At 36.6% G+C, this 23337-nt stretch overlaps 1 protein-coding gene across 1 annotated transcript; it reads right to left on the reverse strand.

Annotated features, from left to right (window-relative positions):
- Window positions 1–2743: 2743 nt before the first annotated feature.
- Window positions 2744–23094, reverse strand: LOC138307896 (uncharacterized). The gene is made up of 6 exons (XM_069248823.1): window positions 22873–23094; window positions 13858–14092; window positions 8054–8196; window positions 7166–7339; window positions 6741–6875; window positions 2744–3280 (listed from the first exon to the last, which is right to left on the reverse strand). Exons 1-6 carry the CDS (start codon window positions 22979–22981, stop codon window positions 2787–2789), a joined length of 1290 nt encoding a protein of 429 aa, XP_069104924.1. The 5' UTR covers window positions 22982–23094; the 3' UTR covers window positions 2744–2786.
- Between the last annotated feature and the right edge of the window lie 243 nt (window positions 23095–23337).

Genomic DNA, 23337 nt, shown 5'->3' on the forward strand with positions numbered 1-23337 from the left:
TTAACTTCTACTTAGTATGTGCCAAACTTTTTTTCTTTATATTTCATGTGAAATTATGTTTCCTCTCGGAAAAAAAAGAAACGTTGACTGGCACGGTCTTTAGTTTGATATCAGTTATTACACGTTGTCACTATATAGTCCTATGAAGAGGCTTCCTGCACTTTTCGTTCTCCGCATACTTAATTTATTTGGTATATTTGCATTGTTTTGTAAGTGTCGAGTTTTGCGTCGATTCGTAAAGTAACTGCTATTTTTATTATTATGAATTTGAAACAAAAAATCCCTGGAAGAAAGAGCTAAAACTTCTACTAAATTGAATTTACTTCATCAGTTTGTTATTAACATAAGGTCGTAATTGGTTTTCATTCGTGTGTATTTTTATTCAATCATATGTACCAATACAGCATGTGAAATTTCCATAGTTTTTCTGTTGGAGCCTGTGTTTAGACATCTTAAAGACATCATTAAATCATTTTTATGAATATTGTACAATTACATGAATTTGATATACTGAAATATAAAAGTGATCCTTAGCAAATTTTGAGTAGTATATATTAATCCAATGGGTACACAGCTATTTGCATATATATCGTCACCTAATAAGTGACCTATTTACGTTACTACTGCGCATTCATAAAAGCATGTGAAGGTTCAGGCAACAATAATAAAGTTCCATTAAGTAAGGTCGTAATTTAGTCAACAATGCAACCAAACACAGAAATGGAATATGTTTGCGGAAATGAAATTTTAGCAAAATCACGCGGGAGTCAATCAGCTCAAAAATATGTCATACTATTTTATCATGGCATTATCCTACCGATCAGTGAAAATCAAATCGATCTGATATAAGTGTTTCACACCATTTACATCCTCCTCCAAATGTTTGTGACAAGAATCAAATGTGTAGAATAGAACAGCCATTTCAATGTAGACCAACCTATTTTAGCGGGGACTTTATTTCGTGGTTTACATTAAAACGCTCTGTTGTACTTGTAGGCGACTTTTTTGGGGCAATTTATTTTTACGAATACTACTCATCACGAAAATTAATCGCACGTAAAAATAAATTGTGTTACAATAAATAAATAAGTTATATTGAGATATGTGCAAGTCGCAAAAACAACACAAATAGAAATCTGAATCTTGAATTAGCCAAGACCTTCGCTATATAAGGATTATTTATCTAGTGCCAGGTTTGCTGTAGAGATATATTTTATTTGTCATAATGTTCACTCACATACATTTGATCTTAGATATCTGGGGATAGTATTAACATGCTCATTCACATTGACAGGTAATTAACCATAATGTTTCTAAAAACAATTCTATTATCTGAAATACTCAAAAGTTTTTTGAAGGTTTTATTTCCAGATAAAAGATTCAACTATGTGTGTTTTTATCCATTTATCAACATCCAATAAATTAATTTTCCGATTATGTGATATCCTGTGTTGGTAACCGTCTTCCGGTAGTTATGTGCCATTGTATAACCTATCATCACTACCTTTGTTTCCATGCATTTGTTATGTTTCAGCATATGTTCTTATTTCACTTGGTTATTTAATCTCAACTATATATTTCGCTAAGGATATTTAAAATATAATGTTCTAAGCATCTCTGTGATATAACTATGTTCACTGAGGACATTCGATTGTTACTGTTAATGTGGGTATTTTTGTTGGAATATTTTTGCTGATTCATCTCACAAACTGTTCGCGATGTGCCAATTCTCTCGAACAATTTTACTGAATAGTATGTTGACGCATTAATATACTCGGTATTCGCGGAGATTCGAAAAAATCGAAAATGTTCATGCCACGAAAAATTTCACGTGTACACTAAGTGATATTGTGTCTTTATTCTATGGAGGTTTTCAAGTTACATAAATAATGTGATTAATCATTCCGTATGGAATATGTTTATCCATGTATATTTTTGTTAAATGTTGACACTCTATTTTATCGTAAATAACTGTAACATAGTGCTAAATAGTATATATATATTTATCATACATTCTCTGCAATAAGTAGTTGACAAACTATGTTAATAGGCAAACACATGTTGTGGGTTCTTTTCTTATGTTTCATGTTTTTATTTTATGGCTTATTTATGATTTATACAAAATGATTTATTATCCCAGAAAATTATCACTTAGTATTCCTTATTAAGGCTCAACGCATGACATAATTTAGGCATCTACATAAAAATGTTTAAAATATTTCTTCGTCGTTGTTGTTGAGAATTTCATTTTGTATGATAGTTAATTCATTAAATAATTCTATCTTAATTGTTATGTTGTTCTTATTTAATTCTTGATAAGATACATTAAATGAAATGTCTAAATAAACATAAATATTATCCAAGATTACACATATCCGAACCCCACTATTTGAACGTTTCTAATATGCTAGATTTTTGAGTTTGCGCCCAGAAGCTTCGGAGCATTAAGCCTACGTACTGTTTCTAAAACAACTCCATCTATTTAGGTCAAATCTGGGTAAAGACTCAAACACAAATACAAACCATCGTCGTGCCTCTCACTTAATTACATATACCCTGAAGACTTTGTTGTTGTGTGGAGAAAACGCTTAACATATATCTATCGCTTTTGTTCCTCTTCATAAAGCATCATAAGGACAATTAGTGTTTATAGTAGAATAACTTTACACATTACAATGCTGCCGTGGAACTTCAATAAATTTACACATTACAATGCTGCCGTGGAACTTCATTAATTATGTGAATAACTTTACACATTACAATGCTGCCGTGGAACTTCAATAAATTTACACATTACAATGCTGCCGTGGAACTTCATTAATTATGTGGTCAGCTTTCACATCACTCTTTCGGAAGGCTTCGGAAAGACCTAAATATACAGCCATGTAAAATTTCTTCTGCTTCCATGTTCTGTAAATACTTGTATTGACAGCCTCTTTTTCGTTCGAATGTTTTTCTGAATTTATTTCCATAACAACACTCGACTTCCGGTTCAGACCAGCCCCTGGTTCAGTAGTTGACACTACTCTGTAATGTTCCTGATCGTCACGGGATTTTTTCTTCCTTTTGTCGTCAGGCCAGGGGAGATGCAAAAGTTTGTACTGTTTGAATTCTGCAGGCACGTGATTGGTATACACGAGAATTTGTTCTCGAGATGCTTTATATTTAGAAGCTACATCCCTTGCTATATTCAGCAATTGGTCCGTGTTGGAGTCTGCCGTGATAATATAAATCACAGTAGCACTTGCTGGTATCAGCTGTAGCTCATTAAATCTGCTCCCTGTAACAGCAAAACATCATTTCAATCATGTTTAGGTAGCGATCATTTTGATTCGCGTCAATAAAGTATTGCCTTCAATAAAATATAGAAAGTTGTACAACTCACATGCAACAACCATCACACTCATACATGAATCATGCACTAAGAACCCTAAAAGTACAGCAATTATCATTAAGTTTGTAATGTTAATTCTAGTAACAGATTAACCATGGGAAGTTATCGAAAGCTGTGGGAAATTTGTAATATATTTTCGTTCAAAGTTTGCTCCTAAACCAATGAGTTTCGTTTTTCTATAGGTCGCATCAAAAGACTATAAGCTTAAATGATTTTACTAGTAAAACTTAATTTCGCCAACCATCTTTCGCAAATTTCGTGAATTACGCGATCAAAGTAAAGCGAAAGCTTATTTCTGCAAATTAATAACTACTTTATATATATTGCATTTAAATTTTCTTTTATTTATAATTTTTGAAAGTAATGGTTTTGTTTGGAAATCGGGAAATTGCGTACCACGAAAGAAATACGAAAGAAAGTTCATAGTAATGTACGAAAAACGTTCACGAAATCAATACTCTTCCGTGAAGAACTGAAATTGACTTTATCAGCTAGTCACCGTCATCCCCGATATTCAAGTGGTTACTATCACGAGTAATGCATTATAGTTGCATTCCCGATACCCCAGGGGTTACTATCACGAACAATGCATTATAGTTGCATCCCGATACTCCAGGGGTTACTATCACGTACAATGTATAATCATTACATCCTCGATATTCCAGGGGTTAATATCAAGTACAATGTATTACCGTTACATCCTCGATACTCCAGGGGTTGCTATCACGTACAATGCATTATCATTACATCCTCGATACTCCAGGGGTAACTATCAAGTACAATGTATTATCGTTACATCCTCGATACTCCAGGGGTTGCTATCACGTACAATGCATTATCGTTACATCCTCGATACTCCAGGGGTTACTATCACGTATAATGTATTATCATTAAATCCTCGATACTCCAGGGGTAACTATCAAGTACAATGTATAATCGTTACATCCTCGATACTCCAGGGGTTACTATCAAGTACAATGTATTATCGTTACATCCTCGATACTCCAGGGGTTACTATCACGTACAATGTATTATCGTTACATCCTCGATACTCCAGGGGTTACTATCACGTACAATGTATTATCGTTACATCCTCGATACTCCAGGGGTTACTATCACGTACAATGTATTATCGTTACATCCTCGATACTCCAGAGGTTACTATCAAGTACAATGTATCATCGTCACATTCTCAATACTCCAGGGGTTACTACCAAGTACAATGTATTATCGTTACATTCTCAATACTCCAGGGGTTACTATCAAGAAAAATGTATTATCGTTACATCCTCGATACTCCAAGGGTTACTATCACGTACAATGTATTATCGTTACAACCTCGATACTCCAGGGGTTACTATCACGTACAATGTATTATCGTTACAACCTCAATACTCCAGGGGTTACTATCGCGTACAAAGTAATATCACTACATACTCGATACACCAGAGGTTACTATCGCGTACAATGTATTATCGTTACATCCTCGATACTCTAGGGGTTACTATCACGTACAATGTATTATCGTTACATCCTCGATACTCTAGGGGTTACTATCACGTACAATGTATTATCGTTACATCCTCGATACTCCAGGGGTTACTATCACGTACAATGTATTATCGTTACATCCTCGATACTCCAGGGGTTACTATCACGTACAATGTATTATCGTTACATCCTCGATACTCCAGGGGTTACTATCATGTACAATGTATTATCGTTACATCCTTGATACTCCAGGGGTTACTATCACGTACAATGTATTATCGTTACATTCTCGATACTCCGGTGGTAACTATCACGTACAATGTATTATCGTTACATCCTCGATACTCAAGGGGTTACTATCACGTACAATGTATTATCGTTACATCCTCGATACTCCAGGGGTAACTATCACATACAATGTATTATCGTTACAACCTCGATACTCCAAGGGTTACTATCACGTACAATGTATTATCGTTACAACCTCGATACTCCAGGGGTTACTATCACGTACAATGTATTATCGTTACAACCTCGAAACTCCAGGGGTTACTATCAAGTACAATGTATCATCGTCACATTCTCAATACTCCAGGGGTTACTATCAAGTACAATGTATTATCGTTACATCCTCGATACTCCAGGGGTTACTATCACGTACAATGTATTATCGTTACATCCTCGATACTCCAGGGGTTACTATCACGTACAATGTATTATCGTTACAACCTCGATACTCCAGGGGTTACTATCACGTACAAAGTATTATCATTACAACCTCGATACTCCAGGGGTTACTATCACGTACAATGTATTATCGTTACAACCTCAATACTCCAGGGGTTACTATCACGTACAATGTATTATCGTTACAACCTCGATACTCCAGGGGTTACTATCACGTACAATGTATTATCGTTACAACCTCAATACTCCAGGGGTTACTATCACGTACAATGTATTATCGTTACAACCTCAATACTCCAGGGGTTACTATCACGTACAATGTATTATCGTTACAACCTCGATACTCAAGGGGTTACTATCACGTACAAAGTAATATCATTACATCCTCGATACACCAGAGGTTACTATCGCGTACAAAGTATTATCATTACATCCTCGATACTCCAGGGGTTACTATCACGTACAATGTATTATCGTTATAACCTCGATACTCCAGGGGTTACTATCAAGTACAATGTATCATCGTCACATTCTCAATACTCCAGGGGTTACTATCATGAACAATGTATTATCGTTACATCCTCGATACTCCAGGGGTTACCTATCACGTACAATGTATTATCGTTACAACCTCAATACTCCAGGGGTTACTATCACGTACAATGTATTATCGTTACAACCTCGATACTCCAGGGGTTACTATCGCGTACAATGTATTGTCGTTACATCCTCAATACTCTATGGTTTACTATCACGTACAATGTATTATCGTTACAACCTCGATACTCCAGGGGTAACTATCACATACAATGAATCATCGTTACATCCTCGATATTCCAGGGGTTACTATCACGTACAATGTATTATCGTTACAACCTCGATACTCCAGGGGTTACTATCACGTACAATGTATTATCGTTACAACCTCGATACCGCAGGGGTTACTATCACGTACAATGTATCATCGCTACATCCTTGATATTCCAGGGGTTACTATCACGTACAATATATTATAGTTACTACATTGTATATGAATATAACGACAATGGTGGTAACCTCTGAAGGATATGAATCGGATGGTTATTCTTTGGTTTAATTTGTAGTTTTATTAAACCGTAAAAAAAAGAAACAAGTAGTCGATCAGTATTATTTCAAAACTACATCTTACCAATTACGTCACCAGCACTCGCCACGTCATATTGACGTGATTTCAGCTCTTTGTATAGACTATCCCCGATGAGGTTCGCCTCCCTGGCGGCCGTGTCGTACAGGAGTGCAGTATCATAGCTCAGGTTTTCAGTGTCTGGGTACAGGTAAAATGAAAATCATCAAAATAAAACAAATCCCGTAGATAACAAGGTTTTTAAGAAATTCCAAATGTTAGATGAAAAAAATAGAAAATATTCCTTCGTATGAATCACTATATTGCTATTCACAATATTCTTTTGGTTTTCTTTGTAGTTTCATTACATAGCTACATCGTGGTTTTGTTTCAAAAAGCAAAACAGCGGGAAATTACTCAAATCACCGTAACTTGCATGCCGAGTATAGTAGATTGTTGATAATAAGTTAAACCATTAATGTCGTTCTTACCAAGTCGCTTACGTATGATGTCTCGTCCACGACATCTGAGGATACCATACTTCACAAACGGTAAATTGATACACGAACAACACGCGCACACACCAGCTATGACGACAAGGGAGGCCACTGTACCAATCACCAATGGAAGATCAGATCGAGCATCTACAGTCACCACTCTTTTCTCTGAAACAAATTAACATTACAGAACGCGTTCAGCAGCGTGAACAACATTCTAATCTATCTGAGTTACCTCCCTTACTAAGGGAGTTAACTCTCTGATAAATCATATGTAATGGGTGATTATTAAAGCGTAAAACACAGTCACAACTTATTTTCTGATTTGACTACACTTCTAGTTTGACAATACTTGATTAAAAATGTCCATAGTTTACACAAAAAGATCACATTTGATATGAAAAGAACTCATTTTTGGTAAGTGAAAACAATTTTGCTTAAAATGAATCATTACTAACTTGAATATGAGTATCCTTTAAACACAGCAGTGAGCAGATAAAACATATATCTTTGAAGAGAAAAAAGTTTAAAGATAAAATGAACTTTGAATAAAATCACATATTTAACAGAAAACTCTTCTTAAATGATATGGTGTAATCATTGTTCTTGTGTTTTAGTAATTTTTTTTATTTTCTAACAGTAAAATCGCCATTATCGGGCACTATCAGAGTTACTTCCCTTCGTTACAACTCGATCCGACAGTACTGACGGAGTGAAACGAAGTAAATTTAATGTGATCGATCAAAACACTATCAGTAACGAGTTTGTCCGCTTTGGTATTGGCCATTTACTGTCCGTAGGTCGATGGAATATTTGTTCAATTCTCCGCCAATTACATCAACCAGGTATTAAATTTCTAACAACTAACAGAGCAGCACTTACCTGTGTAGTTACAGATGTGGAGAGGAGGGAGCTGTTCCATGTCGGTATATGCTGTAAATACCATGAACATGAATTGTCTTGTATAGTCTACACTAGAAACGTTCCGAATGGTCAAGGTAACCATAAACGTGGTCATGTTGTGACTTTAAAAGAAAGTACAAATATATATATACATGTAAGAAATACATGTAAATAGAAATTATCATGTAAAATATATTACATACTTTCATGGTCAAATCGACAAATATTGCAACCGCAAAAATGTCCCACTATACGGTATATAAATGACAACTGGATAAAGGGATTGTACGTTATAGTCACACATTGTTAAAATCAAACGTTTTTACGGGAAACAACAATAAGATATCGTCCTGATAAACTTACTCACTCGTGGTTCTAAGTGCGCAAATCGTCTTGATCAACTTACCTATTCGTGGGTCTTGGTGCGCACATCGTCCTGATAAACTTACTTTCTAGTGGGTCTTGGTGCGCACATCGTCGTAATAAACTTACTCACTCGTGGTTCTTGGTGCGCACATCGTCCTGATAAACTTACTCACTCGTGGTTCTTGGTGCGCATATCGTCCTAATAAACTTACTCATTAATAAACTTACTCACTCTTGGTTCTTGGTGCGCATATCGTCCTGATAAACTTACTCATTCGTGGTTCTAAATGCGCAAATCGTCCTGATAAACTTACTCACTCATGTGTCTTAGTGAGCATGTCGTCCTGATAAACTTACACACTCGTGGTTCTTAGTGCGCAAATCGTCGTGATAAATTTACTCACTCGTGGTTCTTAGTGCGCATATCGTCCTGATAACTTACACACTCGTGGTTCTTAGTGCGCAAATCGTCGTGATAAATTTACTCACTCGTGGTTCTTAGTGCGCATATCGTCCTGATAAACTTACTCACTCGTGGTTCTTAGTGCGCATATCGTCCTGATAAACTTACTCACTCGTGGTTCTAGGTGCGCATATCATCCTGATAAACTTACTCACTCGTGGTTCTAGGTGCGCATATCATCCTGATAAACTTACTTACTCATGGTTCTTGGTGCGCATGTCGTCCTGAAAAACTTACTCACTCATGGTTCTTGGTGCGCATGTCGTCCTGATACTTTCTCACTCGTGGTTCTTGGTGCGCATATCGTCGTGATAAACTTACTCACTCGTGGTTGTTAGTGCGCATATCGTCCTGATAAACTTACTCACTCGTGGTTTTTAGTGCGCATATCGTCCTGATAAACTTACTCACTCGTGGTTCTTGGTGCGCATATCGTCCTGATAAACTTACTCACTCGTGGTTATTGGTGCGCATATCGTCCTAATAAACTTACTCACTCTTGGTTCTTGGTGCGCATATCGTCCTGATAAACTTACTCACTCGTGGTTCTTTGTGCACATGTCGTACCGATAAACTTACTCAGTCGTGGTTCTTGGTGCGCATATCGTCCTGATAAACTTATTACTCATGGTTCTTTGTGCACATGTCGTACCGATAAACTTACTCAGTCTTGGTTCTTGGTGCGCATATCGTCCTGATTAACTTACTCACTCGTGGTTCTTTGTGCACATGTCGTACCGATAAACTTACTCAGTCGTGGTTCTTGGTGGGCATATCGTCCTGATAAACTTACTTACTCATGGTTCTTTGTGCGCAAATCATCCTGATAAACTTACTCACTCAGGGTTCTTGGTGCGCATGTCGTCCTGATAAACTTACTCACTCTTGGTTCTTTGTGCGTATGTCGTCCTGAAAAACTTACTCACTCCTGGTTCTTGGTGCGCATATCGTCCTGATAAACTTACTCACTCCTGGTTCTTGGTGCGCATATCGTCCTGATAAACTTACTCACTCTTGGTTCTTTGTGCGTATGTCGTCCTAATAAACTTACTCACTCCTGGTTCTTAATGCGCATGTCGTCCTGAAAAACTTACTCACTCCTGGTTCTTAGTGCACATGTCGTCCTTATAAACTTACTTACTCATGGTTCTTTGTGTTCATATTGTCCTGAAAAACTTACTCACTCATGTTTCTTAGTGAGCATGTCGTCCTGATAAACTTACTCACTCGTGGTTATTGGTGCGCATATCGTCCTGGTAAACTTACCCACTCGTGGTTCTTAGTGCGCAAATCATCCTGATAAACTTACTCACTCGTGGTTCTTGGTGCGCATATCGTCCTGATAAACTTACTCACTCGTGGTTATTGGTGCGCATATCGTCCTAATAAACTTACTCACTCTTGGTTCTTGGTGCGCATATCGTCCCGATAAACTTACTCACTCGTGGTTCTTAGTGCACATATCGTCCTAATAAACTTACACACTCGTGGTTCTTAGTGCGCATGTCGTCCTGATAAACTTACCCACTCGTGGTTCTTTGTGCAAATGTCGTCCCGATTAATTGACTCACTCGTGGTTCTAAGTGCGCAAATCGTCCTGATAAACGTACTCATTCCTGGTTCTAAGTGCGCAAATCGTTCTGATAAACTTACTCACTCGTGGTTATTTGTGCACATGTCGTACCGATAAACTTACTCAGTCGTGGTTCTAAGTGCGCAAATCGTCCTGATAAACTTACTCACTCGTGGTTCTAAGTGCGCAAATCGTCCTGATAAACTTACTCACTCGTGGTTCTAAGTGCGCATGTCGTCCTGATAAACTTACTCACTCGTGGTTCTTAGTGCGCAAATCGTCCTGATAAACTTACTCACTCGTGGTTCTAAGTGCGCAAATCGTCCTGATAAACTTACTCACTCGTGGTTCTTGGTGCGCATGTCGTCCTGATAAACTTACTCACTCATGGTTCTTTGTGCACATGTCGTCCTGATAAACTTACTCACTCATGGTTCTTTGTGCACATGTCGTACCGATAAACTTACTCAGTCGTGGTTCTTGGTGCGCATATCGTCCTGATTAACTTACTCACTCATGGTTCTTGGTGCGCATATCGTCGTGATAAACTTACTCACTCCTGGTTCTTTGTGCACATGTCGTCCTGATTAACTTACTTACTCGTGGTTCTTTGTGCACATGTCGTACCGATAAACTTACTCACTCTTGGTTCTTTGTGCGTATGTCGTCCTGATAAACTTACTCACTCGTGGTTATTTGTGCACATGTCGTACCGATAAACTTACTCAGTCGTGGTTCTAAGTGCGCAAATCGTCCTGATAAACTTACTCACTCGTGGTTCTTTGTGCGTATGTCGTCCTGATAAACTTACTCACTCCTGGTTCTAAGTGCGCAAATCGTCCTGATAAACTTACCCACTCGTGGTTCTTAGTGCGCAAATCGTCCTGATAAACTTACTCAGTCGTGGTTCTTGGTGCGCATGTCGTCCCAATAAACTTACTCACTCTTGGTTTTTTGTGCGTATGTCGTCCCAATAAACTTACTCACTCGTGGTTCTAAGTGCGCAAATCGTCCTGATAAACGTACTCATTCCTGGTTCTAAGTGCGCAAATCGTTCTGATAAACTTACCCACTCGTGATTCTTAGTGCGCAAATCGTCCTGATTAACTTACTTACTCGTTGTTCTTGGTGCGCATGTCGTCCTGATAAACTTACTCAGTCGTGGTTCTAAGTGCGCAAATCGTCCTGATAAACTTACCACTCGTGGTTCTTAGTGCGCAATCGTCCTGATAAACTTACTCACTCGTGGTTCTTGGTGCGCATGTCGTCCTGATAAACTTACTCACTCTGGTTTTTGTGCGCATGTCGTCCTGATAAACTACTCATGTTCGATAAACTACTCACTCGTGGTTCTTGTGCGCATCGTCTGATAAACTTACTCACTCTGGTTCTAAGTGCGCAATCGTCTGATAAACTTACTCACTCGTGGTTCTTTGGTGCGCATGTCGTCCTGATAAACTTACTCACTCGTGGTTCTTGGTGCGCATGTCGTCCTGATAAACTTACTCAGTCGTGGTTCTAAGTGCGCAAATCGTCCTGATAAACTTACTCATCGTGGTTCTTTGTGCGCATATCGTCCTGATAAACTTACTCACTCACTGCGCATGGTTCTTTACTCATGGTTCTTTGTGCGCATATCGTCGTGATAAACTTACTCACTCCGTGGTTCTTTGTGTGCACATGTCGTCCTGATAAACTTACTCACTCGTGGTTCTTTGTGCACATGTCGTCCGATAAACTTACTCACTCTTGGTTCTTGGTGCGCATGTCGTCCTGATAAACTTACTCACTCGTGGTTCTTTGTGCACATGTCGTACCGATAAACTTACTCACTCGTGGTTTCTAAGTGCGCAAATCGTCCTGATAAACTTACTCACTCGTGGTTCTTTGTGCGCATGTCGTCCTGATAAACTTACTCACTCCTGGTTTTAAGTGCGCAAATCGTCCTGATAAACTTACTCACTCGTGGTTCTTAGTGCGCAAATCGTCCTGATAAACTTACTCAGTCGTGGTTCTTGGTGCGCATATCGTCCCAATAAACTTACTCACTCTGGTTTTTTGTGCGCATGTCGTCCCTGATTAACTTACTCACTCGTGGTTCTTAAGTGCGCAAATCGTCTCCTGATAAACTTACTCACTCGTTGGTTCTAAGTGCGCAAATCGTCCTGTAAACTTACCCACTCGTGGTTCTTAGTGCGCAAATCGTCCTGATTAACTTACTTACTCGTTGTTCTTGGTGCGCATGTCGTCCTGATAAACTTACTCACTCGTGGTTCTAAGTGCGCAAATCGTCCTGGTAAACTTACCCACTCGTGGTTCTTAGTGCGCAAATCGTCCTGATAAACTTACTCAGTCGTGGTTCTTGGTGCGCATGTCGTCCCGATAAACTTACTCACTCTTGGTTTTTTGTGCGTATGTCGTCCCAATAAACTTACTCACTCGTGGTTCTTAGTGCGCAAATCGTCCTGATAAACATACTCACTCGTGGTTCTAAGTGCGCAAATCGTCCTGATAAACGTACTCATTCCTGGTTCTAAGTGCGCAAATCGTTCTGATAAACTTACCCACTCGTGATTCTTAGTGCGCAAATCGTCCTGATTAACTTACTTACTCGTGGTTCTTGGTGCGCATGTCGTCCTGATAAACTTACTCAGTCGTGGTTCTAAGTGCGCAAATCGTCCTGGTAAACTTACCCACTCGTGGTTCTTAGTGCGCAAATCGTCCTGATAAACTTACTCAGTCGTGGTTCTTGGTGCGCATGTCGTCCCGATAAACTTACTCAGTCGTGGTTCTTGGTGCGCATGTCGTCCCAATAAACTTACTCACTCTTGGTTTTTTGTGCGTATGTCGTCCCAATAAACTTACTCACTCGTGGTTCTAAGTGCGCAAATCGTCCTGATAAACGTACTCATTCCTGGTTCTAAGTGCGCAAATCGTTCTGATAAACTTACCCACTCGTGATTCTTAGTGCGCAAATCGTCCTGATTAACTTACTCACTCGTGGTTCTAAGTGCGCAAATCGTCCTGATAAACTTACTCACTCGTGGTTCTAAGTGCGCAAATCGTCCTGGTAAACTTACCCACTCGTGGTTCTTAGTGCGCAAATCGTCCTGATAAACTTACTCAGTCGTGGTTCTTGGTGCGCATGTCGTCCCGATAAACTTACTCACTCTTGGTTTTTTGTGCGTATGTCGTCCAAATATACTTACTCACTCGTGGTTCTTAGTGCACATATCGTCCTGATAAACTTACTGGTGGTTCTTAGTGCGCATATCGTCCTGAGAAACTTACTCACTCGTGGTTCTTAGTGCGCATGTTGCTCTGATAAATTTACTCACTCGTGGTTCTTAGTGCACATATCGTCCTGATAAACTTACTCACTCGTGGTTCTTGGTGCGTTTTTCGTCCTGGTATCGTGTGTCTTCCGATAAATGGTGAAACACATTGGTATCATTGTTGTCTATAAAGCCAATCCACCCAACGCGATACATAAATGTCGGATCATTCGGATTGAAGCACTTTACTTCAGAGTAACACGTGATCATGACGTCACTTCCGTTGTTATAACAGTCGCATTCCTCCTTATGAAGAATCTTCGGTTGAGGTACATCACATGCTTTGTGGATAAATTGGTGAAGAAACGAAGAGAAAAAAATGAAAAATGAATTTTATAAAATAAAAAAGAGATAAAAAAGATCAAAAAAGTAAAAACGAGAAAAAATATAAAATGGTAAAAACAATACAGTTGTGCGACAACACATGTCACAACGTACAAAAAACTTTGTACGCACATAGTGCGCACATCTATGTGGTGTGCGATGCGTACCGCACAGCTGTGCGTAGATGTTTGTACATGTAAAGTTGATGTGTTGGATATACTCAATGTAATTGGTACAAAAGTCTGTCACATACACTGATATACATTTACTGTAACATTGAACGTGAGTAAATGACTTAGCTTGTGTACTGTTAACTCAAGCACACATATCTGTCGTTATGGTCACTAGGCCTAGGACCCTTTCCTCCCTCTTTCCCCATTCCACCACCTAAGAAGGCGACACCTTACCTGAGATGATGATCAGTGTCAGGGGTCACAGGTAATAGGCCACGGGCTAAGGGGGTCCTACATGCACCCCCCCCCCAACCTCCGAACCAATATTTTTCTTAACTTTTATGACCCACTGATTACAAATCAAAATGTTAACATTGCATAAATGGGGTTGAACTTCCGGTTATGACGTCATCAAGATGGCCGCCATCTCGAATTTCACTAAAAAATGAAAAATATTTATAGCATTGACAGTTTTCAACCGAAATAGACAAATGAGGTATCAAAATGACCACAATAGAACAACAAATACATATCAGTACCAAATAATCCAATACATGTAGTGATTTTCACTCAGGAAATGAAAAAATGATATTTTAAGCTCAAAAATGATAATTTTTTAGCAAATTTTTCTGACTTGACGCAGCAAAAATGTTTTTCAACAGCTATCTATTATTTCTTATCCATTTTTTGACCACTTATCAATCAGTATAAATAATAACAACAACAAAAACCAATGTTAACATTGTATAAGTTCTGGTTATGACGTCATCAAAATGGCGGCCATCTCGAATTTCACTAAATAGTGAAAAATAGTCATAACATTGACATTTTTCAACTGAAGTATACAAATGAGGTATCAAAATGACCGCAATATAACAACAAATATATATCTGGACAAAATAATCCAATATATGTAGTGATTTGTACGCAGGAAATGAAAACATAAGATTTATGCTCAAAAATGGCAATTTTTCTGCATTTTTCATATTTGGCTTCACGCAGCAAAAATGTTTCCCGGCAACAAATTAATATTCGTAATCAGTTATTTGATCTGTTGTCGACCAGTAAGAACAACAACAGAAATATAAAGAAATGCAAAAGTGAATTATTTTTTTTACCGTCATTTGGTTTGCAAAGCATCACCGGATGCGTATACAGCGCATATGATTGTTATCGAAGTGGAACTTCAAAATAATCCATTTTCATGTTCGAAATTTTGTAGACTAGTAGTAAGGGGCGCCGATTGGGACTTTATCTTTTTGTAATCAAAATCAATTTTGTGTACATAACGAAATCATTTTCGTCTTACAAAATTATATTTTAGCACACGAAAATCATTTTTGTCTCCACAAAATTCAATTCTGTCATGACAAAATTCATTTTTGTTGGCGAAATAGAGTTTTGTCAGACAAAAATGAAATTTGAACAGAAAGTTTAATTTTGTGTCACAAAAGTCTATTTTGTCACTGAATCTAAATATAGATATATGTAAATGAACTGCCTCATCACGATTTTGTGACGTGGCCTCTCATTGGATATAGTGACCGTTGGTGTGTAGCATTATATAATCAGGGGCGTAGAAAGGGGCGTAGGAAGCAGGGGGGAGGGGGGCAGGGGGGGGGGCAATTGTCCCCCCCTCCCCGTTCCCCAGGACAGGAGGGAGCAAACATATCTTTTTGCCCCCCCCCCCCATTTTCGCCGAGTGAAATGTTCTAAAAATGCACATTTAAAAGAAAAAAGGGTCCTCCTGCACATTTTTGAACTTCATTTTAGAAAAATTTTCGCTGCGCGGCGCGTTTCCTAAAACGTTCAAGCGCGTAATGTTCAAACCTTTAAAAATGAAAATTCAATACACACGAACTAGACTAAAATGTCCATCAAGGGCTAATACTATTTCAATAAATGCTTCTTAAAAGATTTTTTTTTTATATGTCTTAGCAAGACAATCAGTTAATTATTATTTTGAGTTACACAACAATGTGCCAATGGTGTGAATCCGGTATGCTCAGATCGAGCTGGGTTGCATAATGGTAAGACGACACTCACAATTATCATTTCTAAATGCAGGTAACTTTAGATAGAAAAATTACCATGATAAGAACGCTTAAAAATCATCAAAATACAAAATCGTAATATTTTTTTCTCAGGGAAGACGCCCGGACCCCACAAAAACCAAAATCTCGCGCCTACGGCAAATTCAACAAAATACATGGTAAAACTAAAAACTAATCTCAGCCATTCTAAATAGTAAAAAAATTTTCCGGGGGAGACCCCCCGGACAACCCCCCCCCCCCCCCCCCCCCCCCACCCCCACCAAACACGAAAATATCGCGCCTACGGCGCTCGCAAATTCAACAAAACACATCATAAAACTCATCTCATCCATTCTAAATCGTTACTTTTTTTCCCGGTGACAACCCCCCCCCCAACACGAAAATCTCACGCCTACGGCGCTCGCAAATTCAACAAAATGCATCGGAAAACTCATCTCAGCCATTCTAAATAGTGAGGACCTTTGCCCCCCCCCCCCCCCCCCCCCCCCCCCCCCCCCATTACATTTCATCTTCCTACGCCACTGATAATGGATAAGCTGCAAGATCGTTTGGAGGAAGCACCTGTGTTTGTTTAATATACTTTAATCAGCAGATTATGTCACGACTTCTTGTGTTGTGAAAGGCGCATGCTTTGAAATATCATTTATTAGGGCTAGTAGAAGGGGAGGGAGGTTCGAAATTCTTTATTTCCGTAAGTATACAACTTATTGGAATATTAACATAAAATATACATATATACAATCAACAAGGGTAAACATTAAATTAGCATAGACCAATTGAAATGCACATATGTGATTAAGTGATTCTGCTGTTGTTTGCCTCAATTATGTACTTGCCTAATAAATTAAGATCTTTTATGTTATGTGTATTTAGCAATTCAATAACTTTGTAAACAGATGGCTTTACCCAAAAATAGTTTTTAATATATTTTCTCCGAATATCTGAAAATTTTGGACAAATAAATAAAAAATGATATTCATCTTCTATTTCGAAGAGTTCACAGTTTCTACATAATCTATTATTTCATTTCAACCTTTCTATATCTACCTGTCTCGATTGCAAGATTATGAGCTGAAAGACGGAGTTTGGATACAGAAATTCTACGTTGTTTTGAAAGAGACTTCGTTAAATAAAATTGTAATGTTACGTCATCTACTAGATATCTAAAGAGATCACATTTACTGGAAGTGCTTATTGATGCCAACAACAGTTGTTTAGCCTGATCATCAATTCGTTGTTTAATTAACGGAAGTAAAATGATATCAGCAGGAGACTGCCTTAACCATATATAACCTAACCCAAGTTCAGATAGTTTCTGTTTAATAAATACTAAAAAATTATGTTTTGGAAGTACTTTTTCAGTTTCCTTAAAAAAGAACTGATATATTTCCTTCAAAATACAGTTATTACTATTCAATAGTTTAAACCAATACTTGAAGGCTTTGAAGATTTGTTGATTTACCAAAGGAAAACGACCAAGTTCATAATAAACCATTGCATTACAAGTTGATTTTTTTACACATAAAATATTTTTACAAAATTCTAAATGAACCTTTTCAACTTCATCAGCTTTAAATCCCGCCCATGTTTCACAAGCATAATGAAGGATGCTAACAATATATGTATCAAATAAATGTAATAAAGTTTTAATATTGAAATTTACTTGATTGCACTTTGCCCGCAAGGCAAAAACGGCCTTGCGAGCTTGACTAGCTACGTGTTTAATAGTGGTTACGATATCAAGAACAGGCCAATTACGTACATACAGAAATGGATACTCTATGGAAAATAGTCTTTCAATGAAATGCACATGAATTGTCATAAGCAGCTTACATGCATACTTAACTGACGAAAATGAATTCTGTCGAGACGAAAATGAATTCTGTCCACAAAAATGAAATTTGTCATTTGTCCACTGAAAGATGATTTTGTTTAACAAAATTTATTTTTGTCGTAACGGAAATGAAGTTATTATAACAACTTTTTTTTGTAAGACGAAAGTGCTTTTGTAACGACAGAATTCAATTTTGTGTCACGAAATTGACCCCAAATTTCCTTTCTCAAAATGAAGATAATGTATACACATTGTTTTGTATCTTGTTTTTATTTTATTTATCTTTTTTGAGAAGAAGGAGAGTGGTTTATTAATTATGTTCTATAGTTAAATTTATACTACATGTATACATGTACTTGTATATATGTGTATTCCAAACATCCTTCGAGATACATAAAATGTAATACCCCTTAGGCTCCCTTATACCCCATCCCAGCCCCACCCGAAACCTACATTTATACATTTGTAGCTAGCTACATGTATTGTATATGTATTTCGCCACTCTGACACTAATTCTGCCCTCAGTTGGTCGTGAATTGTTTTACCTTCAATCAAAATTTTTTTATTTAACTAACATCCTGGCTCATATACGAGTCCAACAGATCTAGTATAGAAAAGGAGGTAGCCGCATAATCCGTATCTTTCAGGGTCCGTAAAACAAACAATGGTAAGATATGGTGTAATAGCCCTAAAAAGTTACGAACTTTCCCCAAATTACAAGTCTAGAAAGTTAAGAGGTGCAAAGATATAAATATGCAAAATTTTATTTTAGACTCTGCTGGTCTTAATTATATAAAAATCACAAGTGGTGTAAGTAAGGAATAGTAATTGACTTTTAACAATATGTTATATATATTATGTCCAATACATTTAGGCTACATAAATTCTGGCACTAGTACTATTAGTACCATTATTCTTCACATAAATGCCTTGACCTCTGTAATTTAAGAAATGACTCAGTAGTATCTAGTAAGGTTTGATTTTGATAAACTTGTGTTCAAAAGATGTGTAATTGTTATAAATTTGTGTTTGACAGGAAAAAAAATGGAACTAGTTTGTTTTACATGTAGGCTTACACTGGAAGATTATTTACATACATGTATATACAGTATTTATCTCTGTACATTAACTGACATTTACTCCATATTTTCTTTATAGAATGTATGGGACCTTCCACCAGATGACAGAAGTGAAATATGTGATGGCAGCTCGCCCAAAATGAAAAGGGAAAAACAACTACATGTATCTCTGAGATCAAAACTGACAGTAAAAGATAAAGTCTGTTTGTAATGTACCCATTATGAACCAGAAAGATTTATATATATGATTTTCAATAAGGAAGGACAGATTCAAACTTGAAGTACATTTCCAGGATATTTTTTAATAAGTTATTTCTTCTTCACACAATAAGGATTATTGCATGTTTACATACCTTGTATGTATAACTTTTGAATAATTTATGAACAATAAACCAATTAAAATAATATATGTCATTTGTCTGAGTTGTTTAATTATGTAGTGTTCATTATATATTTAGAAATGTTCAAATACAGAAAATAAATAGCAAACAAGACTGTGGCTAGATCAAAGGTTTTTTGGGTCAAAAGTCAGTATCAAATCTCAAGATTTTGGCTCTATAGATATACAGATATCCCTATGTGTAATAAAAATTGTTGTGTAATACACATATTGCACATATATAAGAATATCCATATATCTGTAGAGACCATAGCCTGTGGTGCCTGTTGTTAAATTGCATTTTTCATTATTAACTATTTTTAAGTTGCAAAGTTTTGATTAACTTTAATTAGTCCAGGTCAATCAAGGTCTACAGGTAAAAGCTCTTAGCAACTCCACTTAGTGTTTGAAGCAATATCACACTAAAGGAATTATGATTGCTTGAATATATAAAAAATAAACTAACAAAATAATCTAATAAAGTTAGATTTTCCGTCAGGTTAAACTATATACATACTAAAAATGAATTTTACTGCAATTACTCTAATGACATGAGAATCACATGCTATGGTCAGCTTATTTACTACTATATGCTATTTTGAACTCCAGTCATTTTTTATTGACTTAAAATTCAATGCATAATATGTGTACATGTACATTATACAATGTATATGATTGTATAAGAAACACCTAGGTCTTTCATCATATACATGTTTCCATTCATTTGATTCAGAGGCAAATTCTGAACGTCATATGATATGATAGCTATATGGTTCATTGGCAAACTTTATGTACATGTAGTTGTTTTTTTGTGTACATGTACATCACAAATTAAACCAAGAGAGCTGTCTTCATTATCTACACAGAAATTGTATACATAATTGCATATTAGACATTCAGAACTTATAACACACACTAAACAGGTCTTATTTCAACCTCAACCCCTTTCTTTCTTTTTTGTTTTTTTTTCTTAATTTTCTGTAATCCTTGAAATCATATAACCAAATGTTTATAGATTCACCAGAAATTTATCATCATGTTTTCAACGAATATGGATCTTTTCCAACATAAATATCAGCAATATACATACATGTATAAAGTTTTATACTCGTTTATGGCGGTACATGGTGATTTTTTTTTTATCACACATTGATATGTATACATGTATACACATATGACTTTGAACAAAAATGCATATAATGTCAAGTTTGCTCTCCGTGCTTATTTTACTTGATTTCTTATTGTATTTCATTTCGACCTTTATAAAATAAATGGTTATCCAAGGCAAGTTAAATATCGTCTGAGATATTTATTTAAAAAGTATCATCAGAGATTTACATGTAGATAACCATTTTTGTCTCTGTCTAGTACGATGTATCTTGTCTATTTCATTATTTATTTATCGATACCATTATTTTTATATAAGGTATATCAATACCGTTCCGACAAAAATCCCTCCGGTGGCTCCCTGAAATTAGGCAAAGCGTTGTCAACCGATCGCCGTATTGTAAACACTCAAAATGACCGAATGGAAGTATGTGTACAGGACAATAATGTATCTATATTGTTCTGGGGGACTCTTTAACTTCATCACATAACAAAACATTCACATGTTCATGATAAGTAACAAGTTCTTCTGCTAACATGAACTACACACTTATAACTGGGCACGCCATTTCGTTTGGTCTGGAAAGTCACGTGATCGTCTAAGCATTGAAAATGTCGCGGTATGCATATTCAAACACTCTGAATATCGAACTTTTAATCATTAATTTCTTTTGAACCCGGGACTTTTTTGGTGTGTAATTAGGGGAAAGTTGATAACTTTTTATAATATATGTACACTAATTTTCTTTTGTTGATTTACGGACCCTGAAAGATACGTTCGATAATATACTACATGTATGCCTGGTAAAACCTATAATCTAGCTTGAATTAATGTAACTACATGTACACTATATATCTTTTAAACGATTTTGCGTATAGTTAAGTTTGAATATATAATTAAATGTAAAATGTAATGAGACAACATGACAATAGTTTTAATTAATAAAATTGTCCTCTTTAAACTATTTATGTAATTTGTTTTAGTCATTTAAATACAATCAAGTTTTAAAACTGAAAAAATTGTTCAAGTTTACAAAAGAAAAAAAGTTTGAAGATATTTATCAAATACGTACGTAGTAAATCAACATTGTAAAGGTCTAATTAGCCGATATGGTATACTGTTTAGCAGTACAAGAACGTAAATTGTCAAGTAAACAAAACCAAACACCTATTTATTATTGAATGAATATCCTATATATTTCACGTTTAGATTTACCAGATCTTTGATACAGTAGTGTATTATTTGTGTAGTCATTTCGCCACAAACTGATTAGCTACCTGTGTTTGAATATTCTAATTCTATCACAAAACGTTGTTTTCGGTTGAGGAATACGTACTTGATCTAAGTAAGGATATATGCTTATATAAGTCTTTAGAATGTGAGCCTTAAAGGAATGTTGACATATCCTCTGTGATACGGGGTGATACAGAGGTAATGATTTCCTGGTCAGTAGCACAGGTCCAGATAACATGTAAACTGTAGCTGTAATCTACATATCTATACTATATCTAATATCTGTCTATTGTATATATCATCCTACATTGGTAATTTCTTATAATGTATCGTTTCACACCGCCAGTCCTCCGTTGCGGTTCCCTGATTGTGGGGATAACGAAACGAAGAGCCCCGAGACATATACTGTATCCATCTTCAGTAACCTATATCATAAATTATATAGCCATTTATAACTTTCCTAGCTGACATGTGATATCTATTTGACTCGTTTTAAAAAAAAAGTAGAGTACTTGCAGACTTTTTAACAGTCAGCTAATAAAAAGAAGTTCGCTCCACATTATAACACTTCCTGATGTAAGTGATGGTATACCAGTGAATACATGTAGATCCCAAAAGGTCGTTTGCTGCTGTAATACGTACACTCGACGATTATTGAACAACTTTATAAACAAACTATATATGTCAATATGTATTTTATAAATGTATACTCAGTATACACAACTTACACAGATATATAAAATCATAGATATGTATAGTATAAACAGCACGAGGGGCTTGGCTAAGCGTCGACATGACTCAGACAAGGAGGACATAATCTTGTTAGTATTACATGTAGATCTTGTGTACAATTACAGAAGGCATACGGTATACATACCTGTATACACCTTTAGTGTGGTCGTAATTAGAAACACCCATAGTTGTATAGATAGTGTTATGTGGTCAGTACGTCCGCCAGTGCCCATCTTTATCGTCAGCACATGCATACACTATGTAGTCTTTACAGCGAAAGGAAAGTCTTCCCATGTATGGTAGCCCACAAAGTCAGTCTACATACTAAACTATCCATTACACTCAACAACTCTCTCTCTATATATAGGCTATTTCCGTTTCGGTTTAGGCTAATCTTGCTTACGTCCTTTTAAAAACTGCGATGTGGTTCTTATTTTTATGGTGGGTGAAAAACCGAAGTGATCGGAGGAAAATCATCTTTCTATATCTACCGTGGCTCCTTTTCCGTTTTTTCGCATATATATAATTGTCTACTTTGTCCCGCATTACTGTTTGTATCTTATTATGTAATCGTGTTCGTTTTGTATGTCTTGAAAAAGGGACAGATCGC

Source organism: Argopecten irradians, chromosome 14, assembly GCF_041381155.1.
Source record: "Argopecten irradians isolate NY chromosome 14, Ai_NY, whole genome shotgun sequence".
Classification (NCBI taxonomy): domain Eukaryota; kingdom Metazoa; phylum Mollusca; class Bivalvia; order Pectinida; family Pectinidae; genus Argopecten; species Argopecten irradians.